General features: G+C 40.1%; 2 protein-coding genes across 2 annotated transcripts in view; both read left to right on the top strand.

The window, feature by feature from the left end:
* Window positions 1-1614: 1614 nt before the first annotated feature.
* Window positions 1615-18069, top strand: LOC115577551 (major histocompatibility complex class I-related gene protein-like). Its single transcript, XM_030410435.1, has 7 exons — window positions 1615-1777; window positions 10110-10379; window positions 14708-14986; window positions 15273-15575; window positions 15663-15764; window positions 17394-17411; window positions 17577-18069. The coding sequence occupies exons 1-7, from the start codon at window positions 1729-1731 to the stop codon at window positions 17624-17626; spliced, it is 1071 nt and encodes a 356-aa protein (XP_030266295.1). The 5' UTR covers window positions 1615-1728; the 3' UTR covers window positions 17627-18069.
* Window positions 18070-19182: 1113 nt separating this feature from the next.
* Window positions 19183-25983, top strand: part of LOC115577553 (major histocompatibility complex class I-related gene protein-like) — a gene marked incomplete at its 3' end in the record, with an annotated part of 13593 nt that continues 6792 nt past the window's right edge. The window contains exon 1 of the mRNA XM_030410437.1: window positions 19183-19832. Coding sequence (XP_030266297.1) covers window positions 19784-19832 — 49 coding nt within the window. The remainder of the gene's footprint in view (window positions 19833-25983) is intronic.

A 25983-nucleotide genomic window follows, 5' to 3' on the forward strand; every position in this document is an offset into this window, starting at 1 on the left:
GGAGAAAGATATGAGCCACAAGGTTTAGACATTAAAACAGTTTATTATTGCTAAATCCTTGTTTGAAGGTGTTTTTCATGCTGATGATGTTTATATTGAATTAAAGCCAAAGTTACAGTTAACGTTAAAGTAAACTGCATGGGAAAATTAGCTAATGCTCAGTAACAGTATAGATACAATTAATAAACTAACCAGGCCTCTCTGCAATTTAGCCAGAGTCATTTTCAATGTGTGTTAATTATTGTAATACATCCCAAATTATACATTTTAGTAGCTCTGACCAATTGGCTCCCATGCAGTCTGATACATAAAAGAGGTATTCATGAAAATCATAAATCAGAGTTAAGTGAGAGGGCAACTTTAGAAAATGTCTTTATACAGTATAGAAATGTAGTTCTTTATGTGATTAAATGTGTTGCAAATAAAGAGAGAAAAACTTCTTGAACACACTTTTAAAAAAATAATCATCTCAGGTGTGTTTGGACTCTCTGAGACTGCTCCTCTTTATGAAATGCTCTCTAAACATAATACTATACTCAGGGTTCTCCCCAGAATTTTTGAGTGTAGCGGCGCACCGTCTGTCCGGGGGGGGCGCGAACACTCGTCAACGTCAGTCCGGGGGGGGGGAGACATGGACGGACGGACAGACGGTCATCAACGCCGTCAGCCGTCTCATCGCCGTCAACCGGGGGACCGACGGACTGACGCTCGCTCGCTCGCTCGTCACCGTCAGGCGCGGAGTATAGCGGCGCTGACCTAGCGGTATAACGGCACAGCGCCGCTGTTCCACCGTCTGCTGAGAACCCTGATACTAATATTACATCAATTGAAACAAAGGTAGTGAGTCGCTGTAGGTGTGTTATGCTATAAGACAAGAGCTGTGTTACAATAAGTTCAGGTGAGTTTCTCAAAGTGAAGTCCATCTGTGTTAGAATATAAGTTGATATATCCAATGTGAAGTTTTTCTGGACTTCACAGTGAAAAAGCCGTTTTTACAGTTTGACACTGGTCCACTGTTAAAGTCCTCCTCAGCCACTTAAACAGATACACATTGTGTTTTGATCCTGTACCTGTCAAAGACAAAGCCGGGCCAGTCCAAACCGGCACTGATGCTTCTCTGTTTCACTGTTCAGCTGTTTGATGTTATGAAACTCTGTCAGCATAAAGTGAAACATGGGACTGTTCACTGTGGAGTGAGGCAGGTTTTGAATGCATACAGGCAACGACATGTCAGATAATATAAAAAATAAGACGAACCATTATTTCTTTTACATTTTAAAGAAAAGCTTTTCTACCAGCCAATTTTCATTCTGAGCTTACTCAGTGAATTCAGTTAATCTCATGCTACAACTGAAGGGTGGCGTAATAAAGACAAAGATCAGACACACACGTGCATTAAATGTGTTAAGTTTAGTATCTATACTTATAAACACCTCTATTTATATCTATATGCACCTCTATATCTGAAACTGCATTATTTAAGTAGAAGAACTAAAGTTTCTTTTGAGTTTAACAAAGACCAAAGATCACAGGAAAACCTGTTGAAGAACTTTTACTCCTGTCTAAACCTCTCATCCCCACTGGAGAGAGCTAAAGACACAGTGAGGGAAGGAAGGAGGTGTGTTATCCAAACAGAAAACACCTCCTCCATTTATTCACACCATGAAGACTCAACTCCACTGACTCAACTCAGCTGTTACGTGGATTAAATTTACTTCTGATCAAAACATGAAGATCTTCATTTTCTTGCTTCTCTCGAGCCACTTTGCATTTTCAGGTAAGATAACTTTCCTTGAATTACTTCCTGAAAGCAGTTTATGAAACACAGAACAGTTCAGCAGTAAACTAGTGACCTGAAGATGGAGGCTGCCTGTCTTTATATTTCAGATCAACCAGTCTGTCCAGCTCACGGTTCAGATTATATGAAAATGAATTAGGATGTTGTTATATAGTTCCTAAATAACTTTGATTTGTGTTAAACTTTGGAACATGTGCAGATCAAAGTCTATTGTTAGGAACATACTGTATGTTGAAAATGTGGGGTGGGGTGAAACATAGGAGACAGAGGACTTCAGGTAGATGTGGGCTGACATTGTTCTAGACAGAGTTGTTCTTTGTTTTTTATTGAGTGCAGGAAGAAGAAAAGCGTCTTTATGATGAGGCAGTTATAGAAGATGATCAACTTTATTGCCCTGTCACAGGATCAGAACAACTGTCATAAACAGTAGAGGAATGAAAAACAACAGTCATTGAGTAACTTTATTGAAAGTTGTTGCACAATAGCAACAATAGTATAAAAGGACAAACCACAGTTCATTTTATAACTTTCAGACTCAGTGAGTGTCTTCTAACAAATCACTTCACCAACACATGTTGGTGGTGGACACTGGTTTGTGAACTCTGTGTGTCTCTCAAAGATGATAGTGCTGGGTGATATGACCTTAAAATAATGCCAAAATATTAGTAAGCTGTTTTACTACACAAAATATATATCTTGATATTATGAAAAAATGTCCTCGAAACTAGAGCCCGACCGATTTATCGGCAGGCCGATATTAGGCATTTTCCAAACTATCAGTATCGGCATTTCTAATGGCCGACAAATGAATATTTTAAGAATAAAATAAGAACAGACTTAACACCCTCCAACCATGTTATGATAGTTGGCGTCCACCAGAGGGCACTCTACAACAGGCAGAGTCTATGCCATCTGATTGACGTACAGGACGGCCAGTCAGGTCTCTTCTTGTTGGGTCACGCGTCACCATGCATGCGCAGACGCGATAGCTACTGCAAAACATAAGCGAGCTAAGTGACCTGAGGCCTGTACTGCGAAGGGGGCTCAACATAGCCAGGCTTTGTGCTCATGATGCAGCTCAACAAAGCCCCAAGTCCCCAAACAGAGTTAAACGGTACTGCGACGGTGGTTATCAACTTACTTAGTCAAGTCCGGTTCTCTGCTTTGTGCTCTGCGCGCGTACACATAAAAGGGGGCGTTTGACGTCATATTATTCTACTTCCGTGCGAAAATGGATCGATCCCGGGCCACATATTTTACTCAAGATGAGCAGATTGTTATTATGCAAGGCTATGAAGAATTCAAAGAAACCATCAAGGCAAAAAGTAACACTGTCGCCGCCAATAGAGCGAGGGAGGGCTGCTGGCAGAAACTTGCTGACGTAAATGCGCAAGTTAACAATGATTAATATTATGATCAATATTATATTAAGCCCTTAGTGTTTTAATTTCTGAAGCTCAACATTGTGCAACTTTTACATATTAACCCTCATCCATTTAAAAAATAAATAAACTGAAGCAAAAACTATCTTTTTTCATTTTTGTATATTTATATTGTTTTCACATTTTACTGAACTCAGTTATAGAATGCGCGTTTGTGTTTTATTGAAAGCGAGGCTGATTGTGAGTAGGCTATAAATGTTCAGTGTTTTTTTTTGTATTACTGTGTTGGGATGAACAAGCAAATGTAGCTACTGTCCCTGTACAATGACAATAAAGACCCTTTTGACAGTGAAAATCGCTCAAGCCTGTAAGATTTGTGTTTGGGCGTACACTGCTCTACAACGGGTGAAACATTGATCAGTTCATCAGTTTATTCATGGCCACATCAAAGAAATAATTAACTTTACCCATTATCTGTGACAAATAAATACTAGGTTGGCCTAATTAATATTTCATATTGCATTTTATTAAGATGTGGAAGCAGCAGTCGGACATGGCAGCAAGTTAGAGCCAAATACAAAAACATCATTCAAAGTGGTATGTAGCCAAGCTGCCCCATCATTTTGTCAGTGTGTGTTCTTGATCAGATTTTCTGCATCACCAACTGAATGTAAGTCGGTTCCCATGGCAAAAAAACGAAGAGCTACACAAACAGTTTGCCCGACAGTGAGCGCAGAGCTTCTTCAAGTGGCATTCCTGCTTGGCTCAATAAGTGAGCAAATGCACCGTATTCCCTTGGCTGAAAATCTATATCGCTCATAGAGAATTTCATCAGGGAATGCCAGCAGATCAGCGCCACTCACGTCGTAGTGCTGCCCGAATAATTCTTGCTCCCAGGTCCACCGGGTTCTCCGAATGAGTCACACAGTGAAACAGCGGCGCTTTCATAGCCGATTTTAAGCTGAAACTCTGAACATAACCTGGTCGGGACCAGGTTGTGAGCTAAGCATAAGTTACCATGGTGATCTAGCCGGGTTAAAAGAGAGCCACCTTTGTAGTACAGGGAAGCCTGGCTTTAGACTCAACATACCTCGCTAATCCACTAAACTGGCTTCGCAGTACACCCCTCTGGTTAGCGGCTTCAATTCATATCAACAAAAGAAGGGATACAATAAAATGATCAGCTGTTAGCCTAGCAAAGCTAATAGCTGTTAGCCTCGCTAAAAAGCTGTTAGCCTGGTTGATCAGCTGTTAGCCTAGCAACGCTAACTTTCAAACCGACTTAACGTACTCAATACTCTGTGGGCTGTCCATCGTTGCTCCTTTGGTCCTCCCTCCACCACCACCTTTGGGTTATTCACCGCCTGGCTCCTTTGTCGCTCTCCTCTGCTGCTGTGGGCTCTCCCGGCTCGCGGCGATGTTGGATGGTCCTCCAGCTATTCCCACCGTGCTGACTGACCGGCGCTCCATTTATGCTTTGTTTTGTTTGTTCCACTTTGTTAAGTGCTAATATAATAAAAGAGGCCTTCGTTGAGGAAGCTGACTCCTTGTTTCAGGATTTTAAAAACAAGCTACAAATATTATCATCAATCAAAGCTCTTCAGCTATCAAGAAGTACATTTACACAGCGCTGTGAAGTTGACACAGCAGCTTTGGAGAGACAATGCAGATTTTTTAAATATATATCGGCCTATATATCGGAATATCGGATTTTTAAATCACGAAATATTTGTATCGGTATCGGCCTTAAAAATCCTTTATCGATCGGGCTCTACTCAAAACACATTCATGCGAGGACTGGACAACAAAATGAAGTATCACATTATATTTACCTAAATACATACAAAATAACCACAATGAGATTTCTGATCAGTAATCACCAGTAATGTTGATATAATGATGATGTGGGGGAAGACAAGTATTATACATGTAGAACAGTCTGGTCAGTTCACAAAATGACATCAAGTAATGTCCTTTAAAACCAGGAAAAGACAACACTTATATCATGATATAACAATATCTACAATCTAAGATGACATATAGTCTCTCATCATAGTAACAGTAAAATATCAATATATTGCAGCCATAAAGGATGCTCATGTTCATATCAGAAGCGGGACACCAAACACTGAAATGCTTCTCAGTAGTTGGTTGGCCATACGCATGGGCTGAAATATGTGCCACTAGAAACTGAATTTGAATCATCAATATTTTAATTTGAATGGCTAAACTTGAATAATTGCATTAAAAAACTCAATTTGAATAACATAATTTGAATTTGTATTGTTTAATTTGGATCATTGCATTGAAAAACTGAATCTGAATATTATAATTTGAAATTGAATTTATTAGTTTGGAAAATTCAACTCTATATATTTTCATTTTCAGTTCTCACAATTCAAATTCAGTTCTTTCAATTCAATTTCAATTTACTGTGACAGACATCCGAGTAGTTGAGGTAGAGCAATTGAGCGCAGATAACCAGGACTTCTCTTCGGCCAATCAGCACCTACGTTTTCACCTACGTAATTTACCTTAACGCTGACTGGTTGCTGGCTGGTTGCCACCCGCCATGAAACAGAGGAAGAAGTGGCTCATCCATAGACTGGCTTGACCATGGATGAGGCTGGGACAAATACGGCAAAGGTATTTTACCATATATTTTAACGATCTTTTGTGTAACTGTTGTTAATGTTATAGCTATTTTGTAGAATCGTTTTGTTGGTTCAAAATGAAGGTTAGATGGTTAGAAATCTATGTCAATATCTCCCTGCAACTACAGGAATTTACAGTACGCCATATTGCTACCATGCAGTGAAAACTGCCTGAGAGCTGAGAATGGGATTTTGCCATCCCTTTTCCAGTCAATCCAATTTTGTATCCAATATTCCAATACTAAATATTACTTTACTGAAGTATTTTTAGTTTTTATACCATACCATATAGTGAGGACCATACATATTAATAATAAGTCGTTTTTATACCAAACACAGAAGTAGTGAACCACGGCAGAAGTATGGCCAATGCAGGCTGTATAGGGCAGCCTCAGAGGAACCATTCCACCGTCTATAAAACTGTGATATTCACGTTCAGTAAAAAAAACGTGTACCAACACAGCAGGGATGGAAATTAGCACCCGCCACCTGCCAAATGCGGGTTAATTTGTGTGCTGGCAGGTGAATTGAATCAGTTTTCCACTGTGGCGGGTTCAGTCCAGTCAGATCTGATCCAATTAATCTTAATTATCGATATCTTGGTTAAGGCATAACAGTGCGCTTTCCACAACCCTAGAGTTAGATCCAGTCAAATTATATGCTTCTGATTGGACCAAAGTGTCAGTTGGACTTCAGAAGGGCTGGAATTCCAACACTAGAATGGCATTTGGATTGCTAGATTTTAAACTCTATAATCTGTCATGTAAATACCCGATTGAGTGATGAATGCATTCATTGTGTCATGATATTTTTGTTAAAAAACTAAATAACATCAAAATGTACATTTTAACAAGTTTAATTATACATTCATCAATTCATATCATCGCACATAGTAAACCATAATTATTGCATATTTACACAAGATTTTAATAGAGAAAACTCAGAACAACAAAATTAACAATTAAAAGTAACTTATTTGATTATGAAACATTTTATTTTAACACTTACCGGTAATAATATATAATAAAAGAAAAAAAATAATCGAAAAAGCTGGAAACGAGCCGATCTAAAACAAAAACAAAAAAAGAGCTGTTGCGATCAATGGTCACAGTCTCCTTGTGCCGACTGCCGCGGCTACTTTCCCCTCCATGTATTCTGCCCTCAGCTCCTCTGCCAGCTGCTGCAGGACTTTCCTCCGGGCTCTCCTCTGCTGCTGGTGCACTCTTTGAATAAGATGTGGGCATTGATCCCAGCCAGGTTGAGGATGTTATAGAAGACTGCCACTGGCCATCTTCACATACCGCCTTTGACAGAGTACGCTCGCATCTGGTCCAGGACATCCATGCCATACTTGGTGTTGTTATAGTACATCATAGACTCCGGTTTTGCCTTCGCCCCCCTAAAGGTGCCCACACGGTGCTTAGGATGCAGACATTAGTCAGTTGCATCACCACACTTCAGCGCTCCCCTGGCTGTTTCACGGAGGGGGGACCTCCCGTTTTTGTTTGCCCATGGTGCCAACCAGGCTATATGATACAACCAGGGCTGTAAACTAACTTTTTGGCTCACCTGCCAAGGGGACCGGTAGATGAAAGAATCTACCGGCCAAGTACATCTTTTACCGGCCAAATAATAAATTGCCTCTTTTTGTTGCATATACATCTGTTTCAGTACTTTTCATGGAGATAACAGTCTTATATAGCAATACATGCTTAGAAAAGAGGCCAAAGTATTATTTAGAAATACATTTTAATAGTATTAATTACATTTCATAACACTGCAAATTGAAAACTTTGAGTGCAAAACTTTGACAAAGGAAACACTCATTAATTACTCATCAGAACTACAGATGGGACCCATCCGATCCAGTATGCATCTCTAATCAGAACTCCTCATCACTGTCTTCAGCAGACTACCTCTCAGACAGTTGTCGTCTGGACGGAGCCTGAGGCCTGACGACAACGCTCTTTTGCGAAAACGCACACTTATTGCATCCTTTTGGCCATACGGATCCTGAAAACGCAGCGCCTGAAAACGCACATTTTTGAAAACAGGTCTCAGGGTGGAGAAATCCGAAAACGCAACCCTCCCGTTTTCATGTGGATGGTGAATCCGCATACTTTCCAAAACGATGACGCCATCGCCCCACCACGCGACGTCCCATACAACTACAACAACAATGGCGGACTACTGCTCGTGTTCGTGCCGCAGAAGATATTGAGCCTTTCTTGCAACTTACTCGCCTTGTAGTTGAGTGTGAGTCTCAGCAGCAGTTCGACCTCATTAACGGTCCACACAAACGATTCTGGTTTCCTTGCACTAGCCATTTTCATCTTCTTCTTGTTGTGTTCGGTTTCTCCGTCTACTGTCTGTTTGTTTACAGCGCACAAGCTTAATGCGCATGCTCCGTGTCTTCTTCTCCGTTTTTGGTGAATGTCATGCGCCACCTAGAGGCCTGGAATATGAACTACAGCGTTTTCGGTCGTTTTCAGTGGATCTGTGCGGACGCAAATATTCTTAAAACAATGAAGAGGAAGACGGAGAAAAAAAAGATCATTTTCGCCCGTGTGGACGGCCCCTCAGACACCCTCTTTTCAGCACCATCCATATAGTCAGGCCGCCTGCTTCTAACTGAGCTCTCGTGCCACAGCACCACAGCTGTGCTCGGATCAAAGTCACTGCGCCAAACTTTTAAAGAGCAGTTTGAGCAACGTTTGCTACTGTTATAATTTATCACTTTACAGCTACTACAATGTTTTGCTATATCATGCATAATTTATTGCAAGAGCACGACCATCGGGACAAACATTTACCCGCCCCGTGGCATGTATCCCTCCAAAATTAAGTCGCCAGGGGAATATTTTAGTTGCATTTGGCGAGTGGCGACCGCTAGTTTACAGCCCTGAATACAACTTTATAATAATTAACTTATAAGTAAATTCAAGTAATGCAAAGAAGCACAGCTGGAGTCCGCTAACAAAGTAAGAGACACGAGAGACAATGAAAGCAGCAAACCGCGCGAAAAATATAACAATGAAACCCCATGAAATGATGTGCGGTCAATGTGACCGCTTATGGCCGAAATAGGTAAAACATATTTTCTTTTGTGTAATTTATATAAAAACTCTTTGTGTAATTTATATAAAAACTCATTGTAAGTGTTATATTTTCTCTGTAAGTGTTGATATTTTCCTCGATTCCTAATATATACATTTAAAGAAAAGAAATTAAATGTTCAATAAACGTGACATTAACATGGTAGATCCTTTTGTATTGTTTTTCATATGCAGTTATAGTGCAGCATTTGGAATTGGGCCTTTTGATGTTAATGGGTAATTGTTCTGTACTGTGGTAAAGACTTGGTGTTTAATAGCTGAACTGTGGTAACTTTTCTCCTTACTTCTGGCAGACTTTTCTATAATTTTTTTTCACTTTCTTTGTGTGGGTCCAGTCGGTTGAACATGGAGAATAATGAAGTACAGTAAATGTTATAGTTGCAAGTAGATATTGCTATATATTACTAACCTTCTAATCACTTAATGATGCAATTTCCACTTCCTTTGTGTGGGTCCAGTGCAGTTGAACATGTGAAATAAGTTGAAGTATGCTTACTGTAAATTCCTGTAGTTGCAGGAAGATATTGATGTAGATTTCGAACCATCTAACCTTCATTTTGAACCAATGAAACACTTCTACAAAATAGCTATAACATTAACAACAGTTACACGAAAGATCGTTAAAATATATGGTAAAATACCATTGCCGTATTTGTCCCAGCCTCATCCATGGTCAAGCCAGTCTATGGATAACCACTTCCTGTGTTTCAACAACCAGTCAGCGTTAAAGTAAATTACGTATGTGAAAACGTAGGTGCTGATTGGCCGAAGAGGAGTCCTGGTTATCTGCGCTCAATTGCTCTTCCTCAACTACTCGGATGTCTGTCACAGTAAATTGAAATTAAATTGCAAGAACTGAATTTGAATTTTGAGAACTGAATGTGAAAATGTATATAGAGTTGAATTTTCCAAACTAATACATTATGTTACTAATTATATTATTGAAATTCAGTTCAGTTTCTAGTGGCACATATTTCAGCCCATACGTACTGTACTCTGTAATGTTAGGATAGGCAATAGATGAGTTAGATAAAAAGATTCATGCTGTAGATGGCAGGCCATAACCTAAAGTGTTACCATGACATCATATTTATGATGAGTGTGAGGATGATGATGATGTGTATTTATACTAAATGTATAAACCTCTTTTATCATGCAGTGAAACACTCCCTGAAGTATATCTCCACTGCATCTTCTGGACTCCCAGACTTCCCGGAGTTTGTTGTAGCTGCAGTGGTTGATGATAATCTAGTGGCTTTCTGCAACGGCAACAAAAAGATAATTGATCTAAAACACGACTGGGTGAAAAAAGTATTGGAAGATGATCCTCACCAGCTGGAGCTGTACAAAGGATTATGTTTTCAGTGGGAGCCAACTTTTTTCAAAGCTGAAATCAATGGTTTGACACAGCGCTTCAACCAAAGTGGAGGTACAGTATGTACTATGTTATATTTCACCTTTTACTTCATTAACTGTTTTTTATAATTATAAAAATAATTTAGTAAGATTTGTATCAGAAATATTTGGAATTGATTTTATCAGCCTCCCTGGGCTGAAAGAAAGTTTCCATCATGCACAGTAAAAAAGACTGAATACTTTATTGACTAATTCTGCTTCAGGGGACGACTGGAACACAGAACATCTGACTGGTGTGCACATTTAAACACGAGGATCCAAAAACCTTTCAATAATTTATTGAGTTGGGAATGCTTGATCGGATGGATGAATGACAGGATGGATGATTTCTGTACAACAGCAAATAAAGATCAGTATATCTGCATACTTGCCAAAACTAAGTAAGACAAAAAGTGAATGAGAATCAGAATCAGTATTCCTTTATTGTCCCACAAATGGGGAAATGTGTTTAACACAGCAGCCAAATGACAATAGTATAATAGAAAAACAATAACAATTGTAAAAAATAAACAATGTAATTGAAAAGGTAAGAAATAGAATAGAATAGAATAAACTCTATATACATATGAATAATATAATATTGTACAAAATTAACATTAACATGAATTATAAACAAAGGTAGCTTACATTATTAATGCATCCATGAAGGATGAGTCTTCTGTAATCTGTCACTGTGATTCTGTTATTTAAAACAAAAAGTAAATACAGAACAACACAATGATTGTAAATCTAAATACACTCCATGAGCCATATTTACAGGGTTAAACTTCTCACAGGAGAGGAAGTAGAAATCAAACAACTAATACACCACAGCCTGATGTGAAGGCAGATACACATTATAAATACTGACTGCATTTAAACATCATTTAAAAGATATAAACAATACATCATCTGGATGCATGTACACATAAGTTAAAGGATACAAAACAACATATCAGGAACACATTAGCAGAATAAGTTGAAACAAACTAACATGTGGCAGCTTGGTCTCACACAGAAACACATACAGGACACATCCAGCATATACACTATATTGCCAAAAGTATTCACTCACCCACAGTACCGCTGCTAGCCATTTTGGTACCCTAAGCATCATTGCTTTATGATGCCCCCTCCCCACTAACCCTAACCTAGGCTTGGTACTGTTGTGGAGTCTACGGACCTGCTGGCCGGCTGGGGTTGATGTGTGCCTGAACTGCTTGTAGATGGTTGCTCATCATCTGTATCTTTCTCTAGGCCATGTGCTCCTCCTTGTACTAACTCAGCATTGACCCTGCATTAACTTAGAAATACCAAGAAAAAGGATCAATATAGAAAGAGACAAAATATTCAAACAAAGAATCTTATACCAAATTTTTTTTATAAACATTTAAAACTGAAAGTGTTATGGCGGGGTACTGGGTCTGGACCCAAAAGCAGAAGGAGCAGAGGCAGCGGTCAGTTAAACTTGATTTATTTAGGTTCAACGGCTCGTGGGGAGGTGTGATCCGCAGGTGAGTGGGTCGGCAGATGTAGTCGGTGTAGGCGGGCGGGCAGGCAGGTGGACTGGCTGGCAGGCGGACTTGGCTCGGTGGTCTATCGTAACTGGCGGAACAATCTGGCATCGGAGTGGAGGCACGGCTGGGCTTAAGCAGCAGGGGGGATGATGAATGAATGGAAACCAGGTGCGCCTCTCCGCTGGAGCCGGTGAGGTTGGCACGCCCACAGGTCCGGGGGCCGGTAGACCCCCACTCACACCATGACAGAAAGCATGCAGCCAAGGAGCTCTCCCTCTTTATTACCTATCAACTATTTGATAAATCTAATCTAATATAAAAACCATAAAAGAATGAGTTGCAATATTGCACACAATTCAACAATAATGTTTGCTTTATATCATTCATAATGACATTTTATATTTATATCTTACCTACAGGAATAAGAGCAAAATGATACACCTTACACAAGACATTTCTGAGTCTTAAACATTATTTTACCATTTAATTGAATACAACTTAAATATGGTTATGAGAGCATTTTGTCTACTAAAAAACGTTTTTCTATTTCACTGACATAAATGCAATCAAAATGAACACAGTTCAGCTTCCGTCACATTCAGCTGTGACTAAGCTAGCTGTAGCAGCTACACTACAAGGCTGAGATCTTCAGACTTCACATTATCAAGAGCCATTTTCTGTCCCACTGCACATCTGACACCTCACCAAATGTGTGTGGGAGACTGTAGCCTACATTCTGCTAAATCCTACTGAATGACAATCCTAAAGATGGTGGGTTTATTATGCATTGCAAACGCCAAAATATGCATTCTCAAATGACACTATGCTAGATAAACTTTGCTAAATGCCTGGGTAAAGACTGTTAACTGCACGCTACACGGTAATAAATGGTCTGAAGCAAGAGGAATTGTGAGCCTACCTTGTGCACCGACTGCTAACTGTGACTGAGAAAGTATTGACCGCTGTCATGTCAGAATAAACCATAAACTACTGCTCAATATCTAAAGTAAAGTAACAGCTAGCTGGCGTCAGTTACTTGTAAACTGCATAGATAATGTTCACCAGTAAAATCTCAATTTAGCTTGCACCTAAGTTATCACATATTTGAGTTTGCAAACATTAGCAATAACGTCTAGTTCAAGGTGTTTGCTGGGCTAACCATCACATTAGCTGTACATTTCCCTTTTTTAAGAATGATTAAACATGAACTTACCTGCAAGTGATGCGCGGGCATCATCTCGCAGTTTCTTCTTTGTTCTTTTTTTTTCTCTGCTCCTGACTCCTGCTGTCTTTTCGAGGCCATTTCCAAACAAGTTGACAGTTTGCTGTCAAGCATTGTCAGGCACAATTCAACAGACCACTGAGATAGGGAGGGGCACCCATGGGGAACTTGGGAAGTTGTGTGTGTGTGTGTGTGTGTGTGTTTGGGGGGGGCACCATCGTTACCTTCTTGAGCAGTTAAATATTTCTCTTGTTCTGCCTGTTTTGTGATATACATGCCTAAAAAGTGCCTAATATTTCTATACTGAAATAATATCGGCGTTATTATTATAACTATGATGATTTTTCATTAGGCTTTTTTTGGTGCCCCCTCAGCACTTGGTGCCCTACACACAGCTTGTGATGCGCGTGGTGGGAGCGGCGGCGCTGCTCACCCATTCAAATAATTGAAATTAGGAAATTGAAATTGTTCCAATCACTTCCATAGCCACAGGTGTATAAAAGCAAGCAGACTGTTTCTACAAACATTTGTGAAAGACTGAGTCGCTCTCAGGAGCTCAGTGAATTCCAGCGTGGTACTGTGATAGGATGCCACCTGTGCAGCAAGTCCAGTCGTGAAATTTCCTCGCTCCTAAATATTCCACAGTCAACTGTCAGTGGTATTATAACATAGTGGAAGGGATTGGGGACGACAGCAACTCAGCCGCGAGGTGGTAAGCCACGTAAAATGACGTCACCAACTTTCTGCAGAGTCAATCGCTACGGACCTCCAAACTTCATGTGGCCTTCATATTAGCTCAAGATCAGTGCGTAGAGCTTCATGGAATGGGTTTCCATGGCCGAGCAGCTGCATCCAAGCCATACATCAGCAAGTGCAATGCAAAGTGTCGGATGCAGTGGTGTAAAGCACACCGCCACTGGACTCTAGAGCAATCTGATGGACGAGTCTGGATTTGGCGGTTGCCAGGAGAACGGTACTTGTCTGACTGCATTGTGCCAAGTGTAGAGTTTGGTGGAGGGGGGATTATGGTTTGGGTTGTTTTTCAGGAGCTGGGCTTGGCCCCGTAGTTCCAGTGAAAGGAACTCTGAATGCTTCAGCATACTAAGAGATGTTGGCCTGCAGTCCAACCCGATAGTACCCCATTGGGATGAATTAGAGAGGAGACTGAGAGCCAGGCCTTCCCGTACAACATCAGTGTGTGACCTCACAAATGCGCTTCTGGAAGAATGGTCAAAAATTCCCATAAACAATCCAAAACCTTGTGGAAAGCCTTCCCAGAAGAGTTGAAGCTGTTATAGCTGCAAAGGGTGGGCCGACGTCATATTAAACCCTATGGATTAAGAATGGGATCTCACTTAAATTATATGCAAGCCAAGGCAGGTGAGCAAATACTTTTGGCAATATAGTGTATGTCCTCCTCTTAATTACCCTCCTTTACTGCACACAGGTAGGTGAATCTCTTCACCAAAGCCTCACAGAACTGATGCTCAACTTGAAATTTTTTAACACACAGAATATAACTATTATAGTACAAAACCAGTGATGCTGCATCACTGTTCATTGTTGGCATGTTAAACCTTAAAGTGATGAGGTGTGTTGTTTCTTTCTCTGTCTCTGTCTCAGGTGTTCACATTTTACAGAGGATAAGTGGCTGTGAGTGGGATGATGAGACCGGAGAGATTGTTGGTTTTAATCAGTTTGGTTATGATGGAGAAGATTTCATATCAATCGACCTGAAGACAGAGACATGGATCGCTCCAAAACCAGAGGCTGTCATCACCAAACTGGGATGGGATGCTGACAAAGCTAGAATGAAGTACAATCAAAATTACCTCACAGTGATTTACCCTGAGTGGCTGAAGAAGTATGTGGACTATGGGAGGAGCTTTCTGCTGAGAACAGGTAGAATCACTTGACCTGATGTAGTTTAATGGACACAATCATGTTCATGCAGTCTGTTCAGACTGAACTGCTGTTGTGTTTTCACTCCAGTCAGTCTGACATTACATTGTTTTCTCTGTTTATATTCTGTAGCTGTAAGATTCGATGTCGTCTTAACCAATCAGTAGACACTGACATTTTCCATTGATGCTCAGACTGTGATAGTCAGAGTACACTTAGCATGAGTCAAGTAAGTTTGCTGTCTCAGTGTTTCAAACTAGAAATAGTTTCACTGATCTCTCTCCAGAGCTTCCCTCAGTGTCTCTCCTCCAGAAGACTCCCTCCTCTCCAGTCAGCTGCCTCGCTACAGGTTTCTACCCTCACAGAGCCTCACTTGTCTGGAGGAAAGATGGAGAGGAGCTTCATGAGGAGGTGGACCACGGAGAGATCCTCCCCAACCACAATGGAACCTTCCAGATGAGTGTTGACCTGAACCTTTCATCAGTCACACCTGAAGACTGGACGAGGTACGACTGTGTGTTTCAGCTCTCTGGTGTGAAGGAGGAAATCATCACCAAACTGGAGAAAGATCGGATCAGAACCAACTGGGGTAGGAGTGAGATCAGATGGTGCTGAAGGGGAGTGCATGGGAACAACGACAAGAACAGTGATAATAAACTATTATTGTATTCAACAGTGAAGCCCAGTAACATGACCGTCCTCGTCACTGCTGCAGTGGTTGTTCTTGTTCTCATTCTCAGCGGTGCTGCTGGATTCATCGATTACAACAAGAAGAAAGGTGAGAGAGAAAAAGGAAAGTTTTCAGTAGAGATGCACCGATCAGGATTTTTGGGGCCGATCACCGATCACCGAAAGCAGTATCTGCCGATCCCGATATTGCCGATCACCGATCACAGCGTCAAATCCATAAATTCTTCTATATTGTTGTCTTGTGTAACTTTCATATATTTAATTAATGATTCTTCTTACACAACATTGACATTGTATTATTAAGTATAAAAATTAGTAGATGAGAAAGTATCATGAATTGACCACCGTTTTATTGCAGGCTGAGGCAATGTACAATATTTCACACTCTAGAGACTCTCTTAGAGACAACTTGGACTCAGCTTACATAGAGTAACTGTAGCTTACTAGTGGGAATGCATGCAGTCAGGGTGGGAATTTTGTCATTTTAGGGGCAAGTCCATTTGGCCTTCAGTTTTTTTTTCAGGGGCACCAAGGCCACATGACAGGGCACAAAGGCCACTGAGTAAAATATGTTGATTTACCTTTCAGACTGATACCATAACATCCTAATTTATAATAAGATATGGATTGTGTATTAAAACATTTTTTTTATACCAAAATCAAGTTAAAGTTACATTAGAAAGTAGTTTTTGTTAAGTAGGGTTAGGGTGAGGTGGGTTTTGTGCCACCTCAATGAATATTAGTGTTATTGAATATTTCTCCCAATAGAAATTCCCCAAAATTATGGCAAAGCACATTTTTTCCAAACAAAAAAATGTAGAATAACCAGCAGGAGACCACTGATGTGTGGAGTGATTTTGGTGACACTACACTCTGAATAATAGTGAAGCTATTGAATTTTTTGTAGTATCCCTTTCAGTGTTGCACTTTGTAGACGGTCCCTGCGCCCTCGTCTCACAGCTGGCTGACCATACAGACCAGAGTTAATGTCCAGACACTCATTTTGATTAACATTCGGTTGTAGCTCGTTGTCTACCTTACTACGGTAGGAAAGAGCCGTCGTTTGTGTTTTAACAAGGTTTCACTTATGAGTTATTGATCCGGGAAGATCGAATCTGTGAATATATTTCCAACTTTACCGGACTAAATCCTACCACATAAGTCAGTTACGTATCATGTCAAAACCGGCGGCGCTCGCTCGCTGTGCTGTAAGTTTCGTACTTCTGTTTTGAGACGCTGCTGCTGTTTGAGAGGCTTTCACGTGAGATCATCGTGATGATGAGACTCCACCTGCGCGAACCGCGGACTCACTGAAGTTACTGTGAGTGACTACTGTGCACTCAGGTGGCTGTAATTAAAGGCAAGCCCGCTACGCTGACCGGGCCAGGGGCACAGAGGCCACTGTGGCCGTATGATGAGTGTTTTTTTTCACGGGGCATCAAGGCCAAAGTGCGGGGCAACGGCGGCCATGAAATTCCCTCCCTGCATGCATGCATCGGTGCATCTCTAGTTTTCAGTATTTTGATTTCAGTCTTTGAGTTGATTTCTTTTATTCAGGTTGCAGAATTAAAACAAGCATCAGAGAAAGTAAATACAGTCAGCACTAAACAGACTGAGTATACTCAGTCTGAGTGAGTAGAAGAGAGGAATAAAGTGACTAAAGATAATCTGGCATTTACAACTGTGTCTGAAATTATTTGTCTTGTTTTGATTTCAGCCATCACCCCTCCATCTTGTAAGTAAAACTTACTTTGGTTCTATTTCAGCTGATCTGACTCACACTTCATGTTTTAGATTAAAACATGTTTCACATTATTGTGCAGATTAACCTTTTCAACACTGTTTCCTGTATTTATTGTTTATAAAAGTTCAATCCAGGATGTTTGTTTCTGACCTGCAGCTCCTGACAACAGCACAGAGCTCTCTGAGCAGCTGAATCCAGAGACCTGAATGACAAACACACTCAGTGACTCTCCTGGTGACACTTTATTTAGCTTTGATGAACTAAAAGACAGTAATGCTTCTTGCAATATAAGTACAGTCATAATCAAAGGACTGTTCTATGTTGTATGGCTCTGATTTTTTTATTAACTGACGTTTCTGTCGTATTCATTCTCAAACCAATCAGGAGACAGCGTGTGACCAGACTGTAATTACAAACTATTCTTACTCTAACTTTACAACTTGTACATTGATCAGTTTATAGAAAACGTGTATAGTTTTTTTGTAGTAAGACATTAAGCAGTGGTGACGTTTAAGTCATGTGACTGTGATGTGGTCAGTTTACAGCCTAACATTAACTTTTTACTAACAAAGATTTAATTTACACCTCAAAATTTGTGTTTTTTCATCTGTGAAGATTATCTTTTTGAATAAAACATAAGAATCATAAACTTGTGTTTGTCACAGAGATTCTTTTTGGCGATTTTCTAAAATCCAATTCAAAAAATCCCATAGACTTCTTGTGGAGGGAACCAGGGCGATGCTAACTTCAGGATTAGCCTCCATAAACTGTTTATTGCTGCACCACTCTATAGATGGAGAATATGGAGTTTGGTCTATCATGGAGCCAGTGTGTCTCTCATATGAGTGGTGAGCAGAGTGGTAGATGTATATCGACAAATTTACAAATTAACTATGAACTTCTGAGACTAAATATGTAAATTCCTTTACATTGATGAACATGAATGAATGTTAAACTCAAATGTGTTGTTCTTTCTTTCTGTGCTGATGTTTGTCTTTTCAATAAAATCCTCACATTTTAACAAGTTTGGTCCACATGCTCATTTGTGACGACACTTCAGTATATTACCTGAACATTCAGTATTCTCACAGAGGATTTGAATGAGGAGATTGATATCAATGTGAACTCTGAGCAGAGTTAGCTCCCAGAGAAAGGTTAGCTTAGCTTAGCATGAACACCGAAGTTAGAGATTAAAGAGAGAGCCAGTATCTCTGTTAAAGGAGCCTTCTGACAACTAAACTGTGAGATACATGTTGAAACATGTTTATTCACAGTAGTGATTTGAGCTGATGGTTAACACCAATTAAATGTACAAGAAACATACAACAATAATATAAATAACTTAAACACAGAGGAACCCTGAGAGAAAATGATTAAATGTTACTATATGATACTCTAAATAATCAATATCACCTGTTTCTGTGTGATTCCTGACTGTTTGCTGCTCATCCTTCACTAACATCTACATGGTAATACTTAGAAATCTGTCTGCTTCATCTTAATCAATGTTAATTAATATTGTTATGGTAGCAGCATGTTACATGATTGACAGCAACCAAGCAACCCAAAACCTGTAGCCTGTTCCTGATAGGTGCATGGAAATATGTAATTTCACATGTTTTCCCCCATTAGAGCTCTGCCAACTTCAAACATGCAGCACGTGATTCTGGAGAAACATAGTTGATTGTTGAGTCTCATTCCCAGGTCATCAAATACCAGAGCTTTGGGTCGGGCAGCTGTGAAACTCTCAGCCTTTATTTCATACATGTCTTTGCTGCCATCTAACGGCTGTTTAGTGGTATTATATACAGTATTACAAACAGGGCTGTGACACTTGTATTGTGGAGCCTGATTCCCTTTCAAGTGGATAAAATAAATATCTCACATACACTGGGTACTTTAAGGAATCCAGGTTTGACTGGTTCTTTCCAAACTGAAACCTTTGTAGAATATATGTGCTCTGTGGTATTTCTGTCTACTTTGGTTCAGTTGAAGTCGAGGAGCTGCTGAATGATTTCAGTGGCATCTCTGTGCAAAGGATCATTGTTATCATGGTGTTATCTACTGTCTGATGTAGAATAAGTTATAGGTGGTGATACAAATGTACATGGGGACACATTCTCTGAGATCTTAACTATCCACTGAGACCAAGATCATATCAAGCTATTTTTGTTTATGTCCATATAGACAAGCCACACCTGCCAGCACCTCTCTGTTGACTCCAGTCCTGGATCACTTGTAGGCGGTTTGCACTGTGTTTTTTTCTCAGGACAGGAACTCCCTCTCCTCATCCTGTGAGGACAAACAACAGTAAACAGTTGATCCAGCTCGGTCCTTCACTCACTCGTCTTCATCAATTCAAGATGAGAACGTTGTTGTTGTTGCTTCTCTTCTGTCAGGTTTCATCACCAGGTAAGATCACATTTTAAACCTTTAAACTCTTTAAACTTCACAGTCCACTCGACTCTTTCCTCCAAGTTTGGTTGTACTTTTGTTTCAACTTGTTCAGAGTGTTTTGACTAAATCATACTGATTTCATTATAACTCGTGATGATGAGTGTGTGTTCATACTGAATGGAGGCTGTTTGTTCTGCACATTACATTTAAAATGTTTGCGTTTTGCTCCTTCACAGCGAATACACAGACTTCAAATCATATTTATGATTAGTGTTATTTATCAGCTCCTTTGTTTGTCCTGCAGTGCTACACTCTGTCAAGTATTTCATAACTGCATCAACTGGAATCCCAAACATCCCAGAGGTTGTGGTGAGGGCTGAAGTTGATGAACTTCTGATGGGGTACTGTGACAGCAACAGAAGGCTGGATGTAAAACATGACATTGCTAAATCATTCTTCACAATGACATCTTGTCATTCCTCACCACCCTGATCAACTCCTCCCTCACTTCAGACCTTATTCCAGCTTCTTTCAAGACAGCCACAGTAAAGCCACTCCGAAAGAAACCCATCCTACATTCAGCTAACCTCCCAAACTACAGACCTGTATCTCATCTTTCATTCCTCTTTAAAACCCTGGAACGTGCCGTCTACAACCAACTGTCCTGCTATCTTTCTCAAAATGACCTCCATGACCCCATTCAGTCAGGCTTCAGGACTGCTCACTCCACTGAGACGGCCCTCCTCACAGTGACTGGATCACTTGCTGCCACCAGAGCCTTGTCTCGATCGTCAGTCATCATTCTCCTCGTCTTTTCTTCTGCGTTTGATACAGTCAACCATCAAATCCTCCTCTGCACTCTGGCTGAACTTGGCATCACTGAATTTGATCTAACTTGGTTCACATCATACTTGACAAATCACACCTTTCAGGTCACATGGAATGGCTCCTTGTCCAAACCCTGCTTTCTGGAAACTGGTGTCCCTCAAAGCTCAGTATTAGGACCACTTCTGTTTTCACTATACACTAGATGACGAGGCTCTGCAATCACATCACATGGAATCTTTTACCACTGTTATGCAGACGACACCCAATTGTTCCTCGATTTTCCCCCATCCTCCTCCAACACCCACGTTGCAACGCGCATCTCAGGATGTCTAGCAGACGTCTCCACTTGAACAACTGTGCATCACCTCAAAGTCAACCTTAGTAAAACTGAACTCCTCTTCATCCCAGAGAAAGACTGCCTTTGCATGGATCTGTCAGTCGCTGTTGAGGACATTACAGTATCGGCAGAGGTGGGTAGAGTAGCCAAAAATTTTACTCAAGTAAGAGTATTGCCACTCTAGAATAATATGACTCAAGTAAAAGTAAAAAGTAGTCATCCATATAATTACTTGAGTAAGAGTAAGAAAGTATTTAGTGTAAAAGCTACTCAAGAACTGAGTAACTTCTGATTTATTGTTACAATAATCATAGCATGAATCTAATGAAATAGACAAAAACATAAAAGAGCAATGTGCAAATTCTTTAACTAAAGCAATAATAAATTACATTTTTAAACACCAACTAAAATAGCATAACATAAAACATAAATTAACATAAATTAAGGGAAATTCAGCCAAAAGTAATAACTTAACAACTTTTTTTGTTTAAACTCATGAAACAGCACAATGGGCTTATATAGAGGAACATAAACAAGCCAGCCTGTGTATACAGCAGTTTCAGAAAACTCTTAATTCACAAGAAAAAGCTCACAACTTCATGCCGCTCCTGTGCTTTAACACTAACTCAGCCTCTGTGGAATCTGAAAGACTGAGGCAGAGAATAGAGAGCTGCACCTGGGCTGCTCTGGCAACAGACAATGATGCAATTTAACCAAACTTTTTTTAGATCTGCGCAGAGATCTCTATTGGAATAACACTGAACCAGGGAAGTATACATTTCGAGGGGTGAATATTTATCAAGTACACACAATGTCTGTTTGCGCTCCTGACAAAGAATATGAGCTAGACAAAGACAAAAAGAAATGTTTGAACACAGCAATGACAAAGATATTAGGAGATATAAGATATTTGCAGAAGGAGGAGGACATTATGGTTCATACCGTCCTCCTCTGAGCTGCCTCAGTGTGTGGTGGTCCAGTTTGGTTCATTAGGACAACAAGTGTCTTTGAGCTCTTTTGGATCATTGACATAAATAAAACTCATTGTATACAATACATTAAACATTAACATTATTTGTGTTTACAGTAATGGTTGCTGGTAATGTATTAATGATATTCTAGTGCTTGGGAGCTCAGATCACTTCACTTCTTGTGGGTGTTTAATTTCATTTTTTCCAGCAAAATAGGCAACAAATGACAAAATACTGAAAAGATATTTGAGAGTATTTTAATGAAACTCAGTCCTAATGGAAATACTGCCCATCTCTAACATGCTAACTCTTTTCAGATCCAGTGGTTCTGTGCTTTAGTCTATGAGCCGCCTGCAGACATGTGATAGGAATATTATGTAATCAGTATCTGAGCTAATGATTACATATTTAATGTTGGCCCAAAGTCGATCAAATGAATCTTGGAGCTGTTGGTATCTAGTAAGTAAAAAGGACAGGAAGAAACATGAACTTCCAGCTGCTCTGTATTTATTAATAAACTAGCTAAAATAATGTACTTGAATTACAAAATTAAATGAACACAACTGTTTGTTACATCATGCAGCCTTTCAGCTGTTTCTGGCATCATGTTAAACATTTCAGTCTGTCAGATCACCAACAGAGGGAGGACTTCAACCATATTATCATAAAAAAGGGAGCCAATTCTTTCTTCCTTTCATCCCACAATAAAACTATATTCCAAACACTAACGTTACAAGATGGTAAAATACAATTAAAAATAAGTGGGGAAATTTATTACAGTAATAACTAGAAACATTTGCATTTCCTACGAAAATACAGTGTGAATGCTGAAGACTGAAGCGAAATCTGCTGAACGTGCTGCCGAAAATGCATAAAACTATTGGCTGAATGGTCGGGATTTTGCAGAAAAAGCAGAATTTTCGAACAGCTACCATATTATAATAAAAAAGGGAGCCAATTCTTTCTTCCTTTCATCCCACAATAAAACTATATTCCAAACACTAACGTTACAAGATGGTAAAATACAATTAAAAATAGGTGGGGAAATTTATTACAGTAATAATAATGCTGATTTCTCCTGGGAGGGCTAAATTCCTGGATGGCCCTCTGGTTCCGCCCATGACTGGTTCTACAGGATGTACTGAATCAGAGCTCTTCACAGGTGAGAAAAAAACTAATCACACACCCATCTCCACTCTCTCCTCCCTCTGCCAGGACAAACAACAGGAAACAGTTGATCCAGCTCGGTCCTTCACTCACTTGTCTTCATCAAATCAAGATGAGAACGTTATTGTTGTTGCTTCTCTTCTGTCACGTTTCATCGCCAGGTAAGATCACATTTTAAACCTTTAAACTCTCTAAACTCCACAGTCCACTCGACTCTTTCCTCTGAGTTTAGTTTCACTTTCAGTGGAGTAGCTGGGTGGGCCAGTGCATAATGATGTGGGCCATCTTTTATCTGAACAAAGAAGGACTTAGAAAAACTAAGAAGTAGCAAAAATGACAAACAGAGACACTGACAAAACTGCAACAATTTAACTTTGAAACATCCGGACATAATAGCTGCCTGGTTCAAGGACTTCAGCAACAGCAAAGACGCTGCTGACTCCAGCAGCATATCTTGTACATCTGGACTCATCAAAGTTCTGTTTCTGGGCAGCTGCTCCAGATGATTTTGGAAACTTGGATCATATTTGCACATTAACTTGAACTGTTCGAGAAAGTTTCCTTTATTGAGATCTGTTGATTTATTAGGGTTAGGGTTAGATAGCCGCACCGGAATTGACAGGTTGTGCCAGCGCAGGAGAGCCGAGCCAAGGGTAAGTGGGGCAATACATGACTTGTTCATGTATGCTTACCTGGAAGGTGTACAGATCACACAGGACTTAAATGGCACTGGATGAATGATCAGGCTAGGTGTAGGTGACCCAAACCTAGTTGTATCCCATACCCGAATGTATACTATATCTATGATTGAGGTGCCTGGCAAACCTGGGACATTTTCCCTGAGGCCTCTCTCATCTTCAGCAAACTAAGTCAGTACCCTCCTGTTCTGACTGATAGTGGCCTGGAGATCCTTGAGAAGTGTGTGGTCCTGCTGTATGATCGATCAAGCACAGCTGTTAGTGTAGATGAGGCTAAACTTGACATGTTTGCCCGAAAGCAGAGGCCATATGAAGCCGGGGGATGGAAAAATCTTGGTGAACAATGGGGGGTCTTCTGGACAGCAAATGCACCAGTTGCACAAAGTTGTGAACAACTAGCCAAGTGTGGCTGCAAATCAGAGTGCCATGAAAGATGCAAATGGTTTAGATTGGTTTTCACTGGCACAGAACTGTGCAATTGCAAATGTGAATAAAAAAGTAAGTAGCCTTGCGGTGGCCCTTCGCCAGCGGGGATTTTATATCCCTGGCAAGTTTAACTAAGCCGGACAGGTCAAAGGAGAGGAGGCAGACAAAGCAGATATTATGACTATTTGACAGAAATGGTGGCCATCTTGAAAATGGTCACCATCCTGAATTTTTGAGGGACAAGCATCTTTTTCCATTAACATGTCCTTTAGAGAGTATTTGTATCAAATTTAGCTTGGATCCCTGTTTGAATAATTGGTATAATAAGCATTAGCAAGTAACATGTTCCTTGAAGAATATTTCTGCCTAATTTTATGCTTGCATCACCGTTTGAACAATTGAAATAATTCATATTCGAAAGGAACGGTGGCCATCTTTAAAAATGGTGTCCATCTTGAATTTTTGAGGTACAAGCACCTTTTTCCATTAACATGTCCTTTAGTGAGTATTGTTATCCAATTTTCCGCTTGGATCACTGTTTGAATAACTGATATAATAAACATTGAATAGCAATGGTGGCCATCTTGAAAAATGGCAGCCAAATTGAATTTTTGGGTGGCCAACACCTTTTTCCAAAATAGTGGCCTTTAGAGTGTATCTGTGCCAAATGTCATGCTTGTATACCAAAGTGAACATTTTTTTTTACTAATCTGCTGCACTATATTGAGAGAAGAAGGTCTTACGTGAGTTCAGAAGGGGGAAGAACTTGAGATCTTGAGTGGACAGGTGCACAGTGGTAACCAGCGCTGCAATTGCAAAGCTTGCTATTGTGTCCCGGGCAAAGTATGAAGGACTCCTGCACAGCCACTCCAGAGGGCAAAAGCTGAAGATTTTTATCATGAAGTGTTCAGATGCTTTGAGCAATGACCCCCCACTGTTGTCGGAGGTTGCGCATTTAAAAAGAAATGAAAAGCTTCTCCCCATAAACAAGAGAAAGTAAAAGGTGTGTGATACACCAGGCGGCAAGTGTTCACTCAGTGCTGCTGTGTTCCAGTTTTTATTGTGATGTAAGATCATTTTATTATGTTTTAGTTACTCCATTGTTGCAATAAATCTTTTGTCACTTTTAAGCATCATTTGACTTTTTGTAACCAGTGAGGAACAGTTAAAATGGTATGCTGCCTTGTTGTATGAAAAGTTGAAATTTAAGATTAGAGGGCTGCTGAAAAGTTTGTAAATAACTTGCATATATATAATTTGTGACAGGTAAGGAAGAACTACATATGATACGAACATATTCTCTGGTGATGAAGTGTTTACACTTTAGATTAGGGGGATGCAGAAGCACTGTAATACATTTACACGAGTTATAAAAGATGAAGAACAGGCCTATTTCATTACATAACAAATCATTAGGTTAAAGTGCATATTGCAGGTTAGACCCCCCCCTTACATCAATGTTTAGAAAAATAATGTAGGAAATTTTTTTTATCAAAATTGTATTTATGCATGCCGTATTTAGGTGTTGGTGGCCGTTTTTGTGATAAAATTTTACTTCCGCATTTGAAAACGCTTGACCGGAAGTGACGTAGGCAGAGGGAGAGCGGTCGATTTGAACAATAGGAAAACAATGAATTCTGGTGCCGGTTCTGACCCCGAGGAAACTTTAAATGTGTACAATTACACATATGACGGACCACAGCCGTATAACTACGAACCCGTTGTGCAACCCAGAGAGT

This window comes from Sparus aurata, unplaced genomic scaffold (assembly GCF_900880675.1).
Source record: "Sparus aurata unplaced genomic scaffold, fSpaAur1.1, whole genome shotgun sequence".
Taxonomy (NCBI): Eukaryota; Metazoa; Chordata; class Actinopteri; order Spariformes; family Sparidae; genus Sparus; species Sparus aurata.

Bases quoted from the DNA above. Each gene is read 5' to 3' on its own strand.
- LOC115577551 (XM_030410435.1), top strand. From the start codon at position 1,729: ATGAAGATCTTCATTTTCTTGCTTCTCTCGAGCCACTTTGCATTTTCA. The intron at 10,380-14,707 runs GTACAGTATGTA...TCTCTGTCTCAG, and splicing joins GCGCTTCAACCAAAGTGGAG to GTGTTCACATTTTACAGAGG. The intron at 15,576-15,662 runs GTAGGAGTGAGA...TGTATTCAACAG, and splicing joins TCGGATCAGAACCAACTGGG to TGAAGCCCAGTAACATGACC.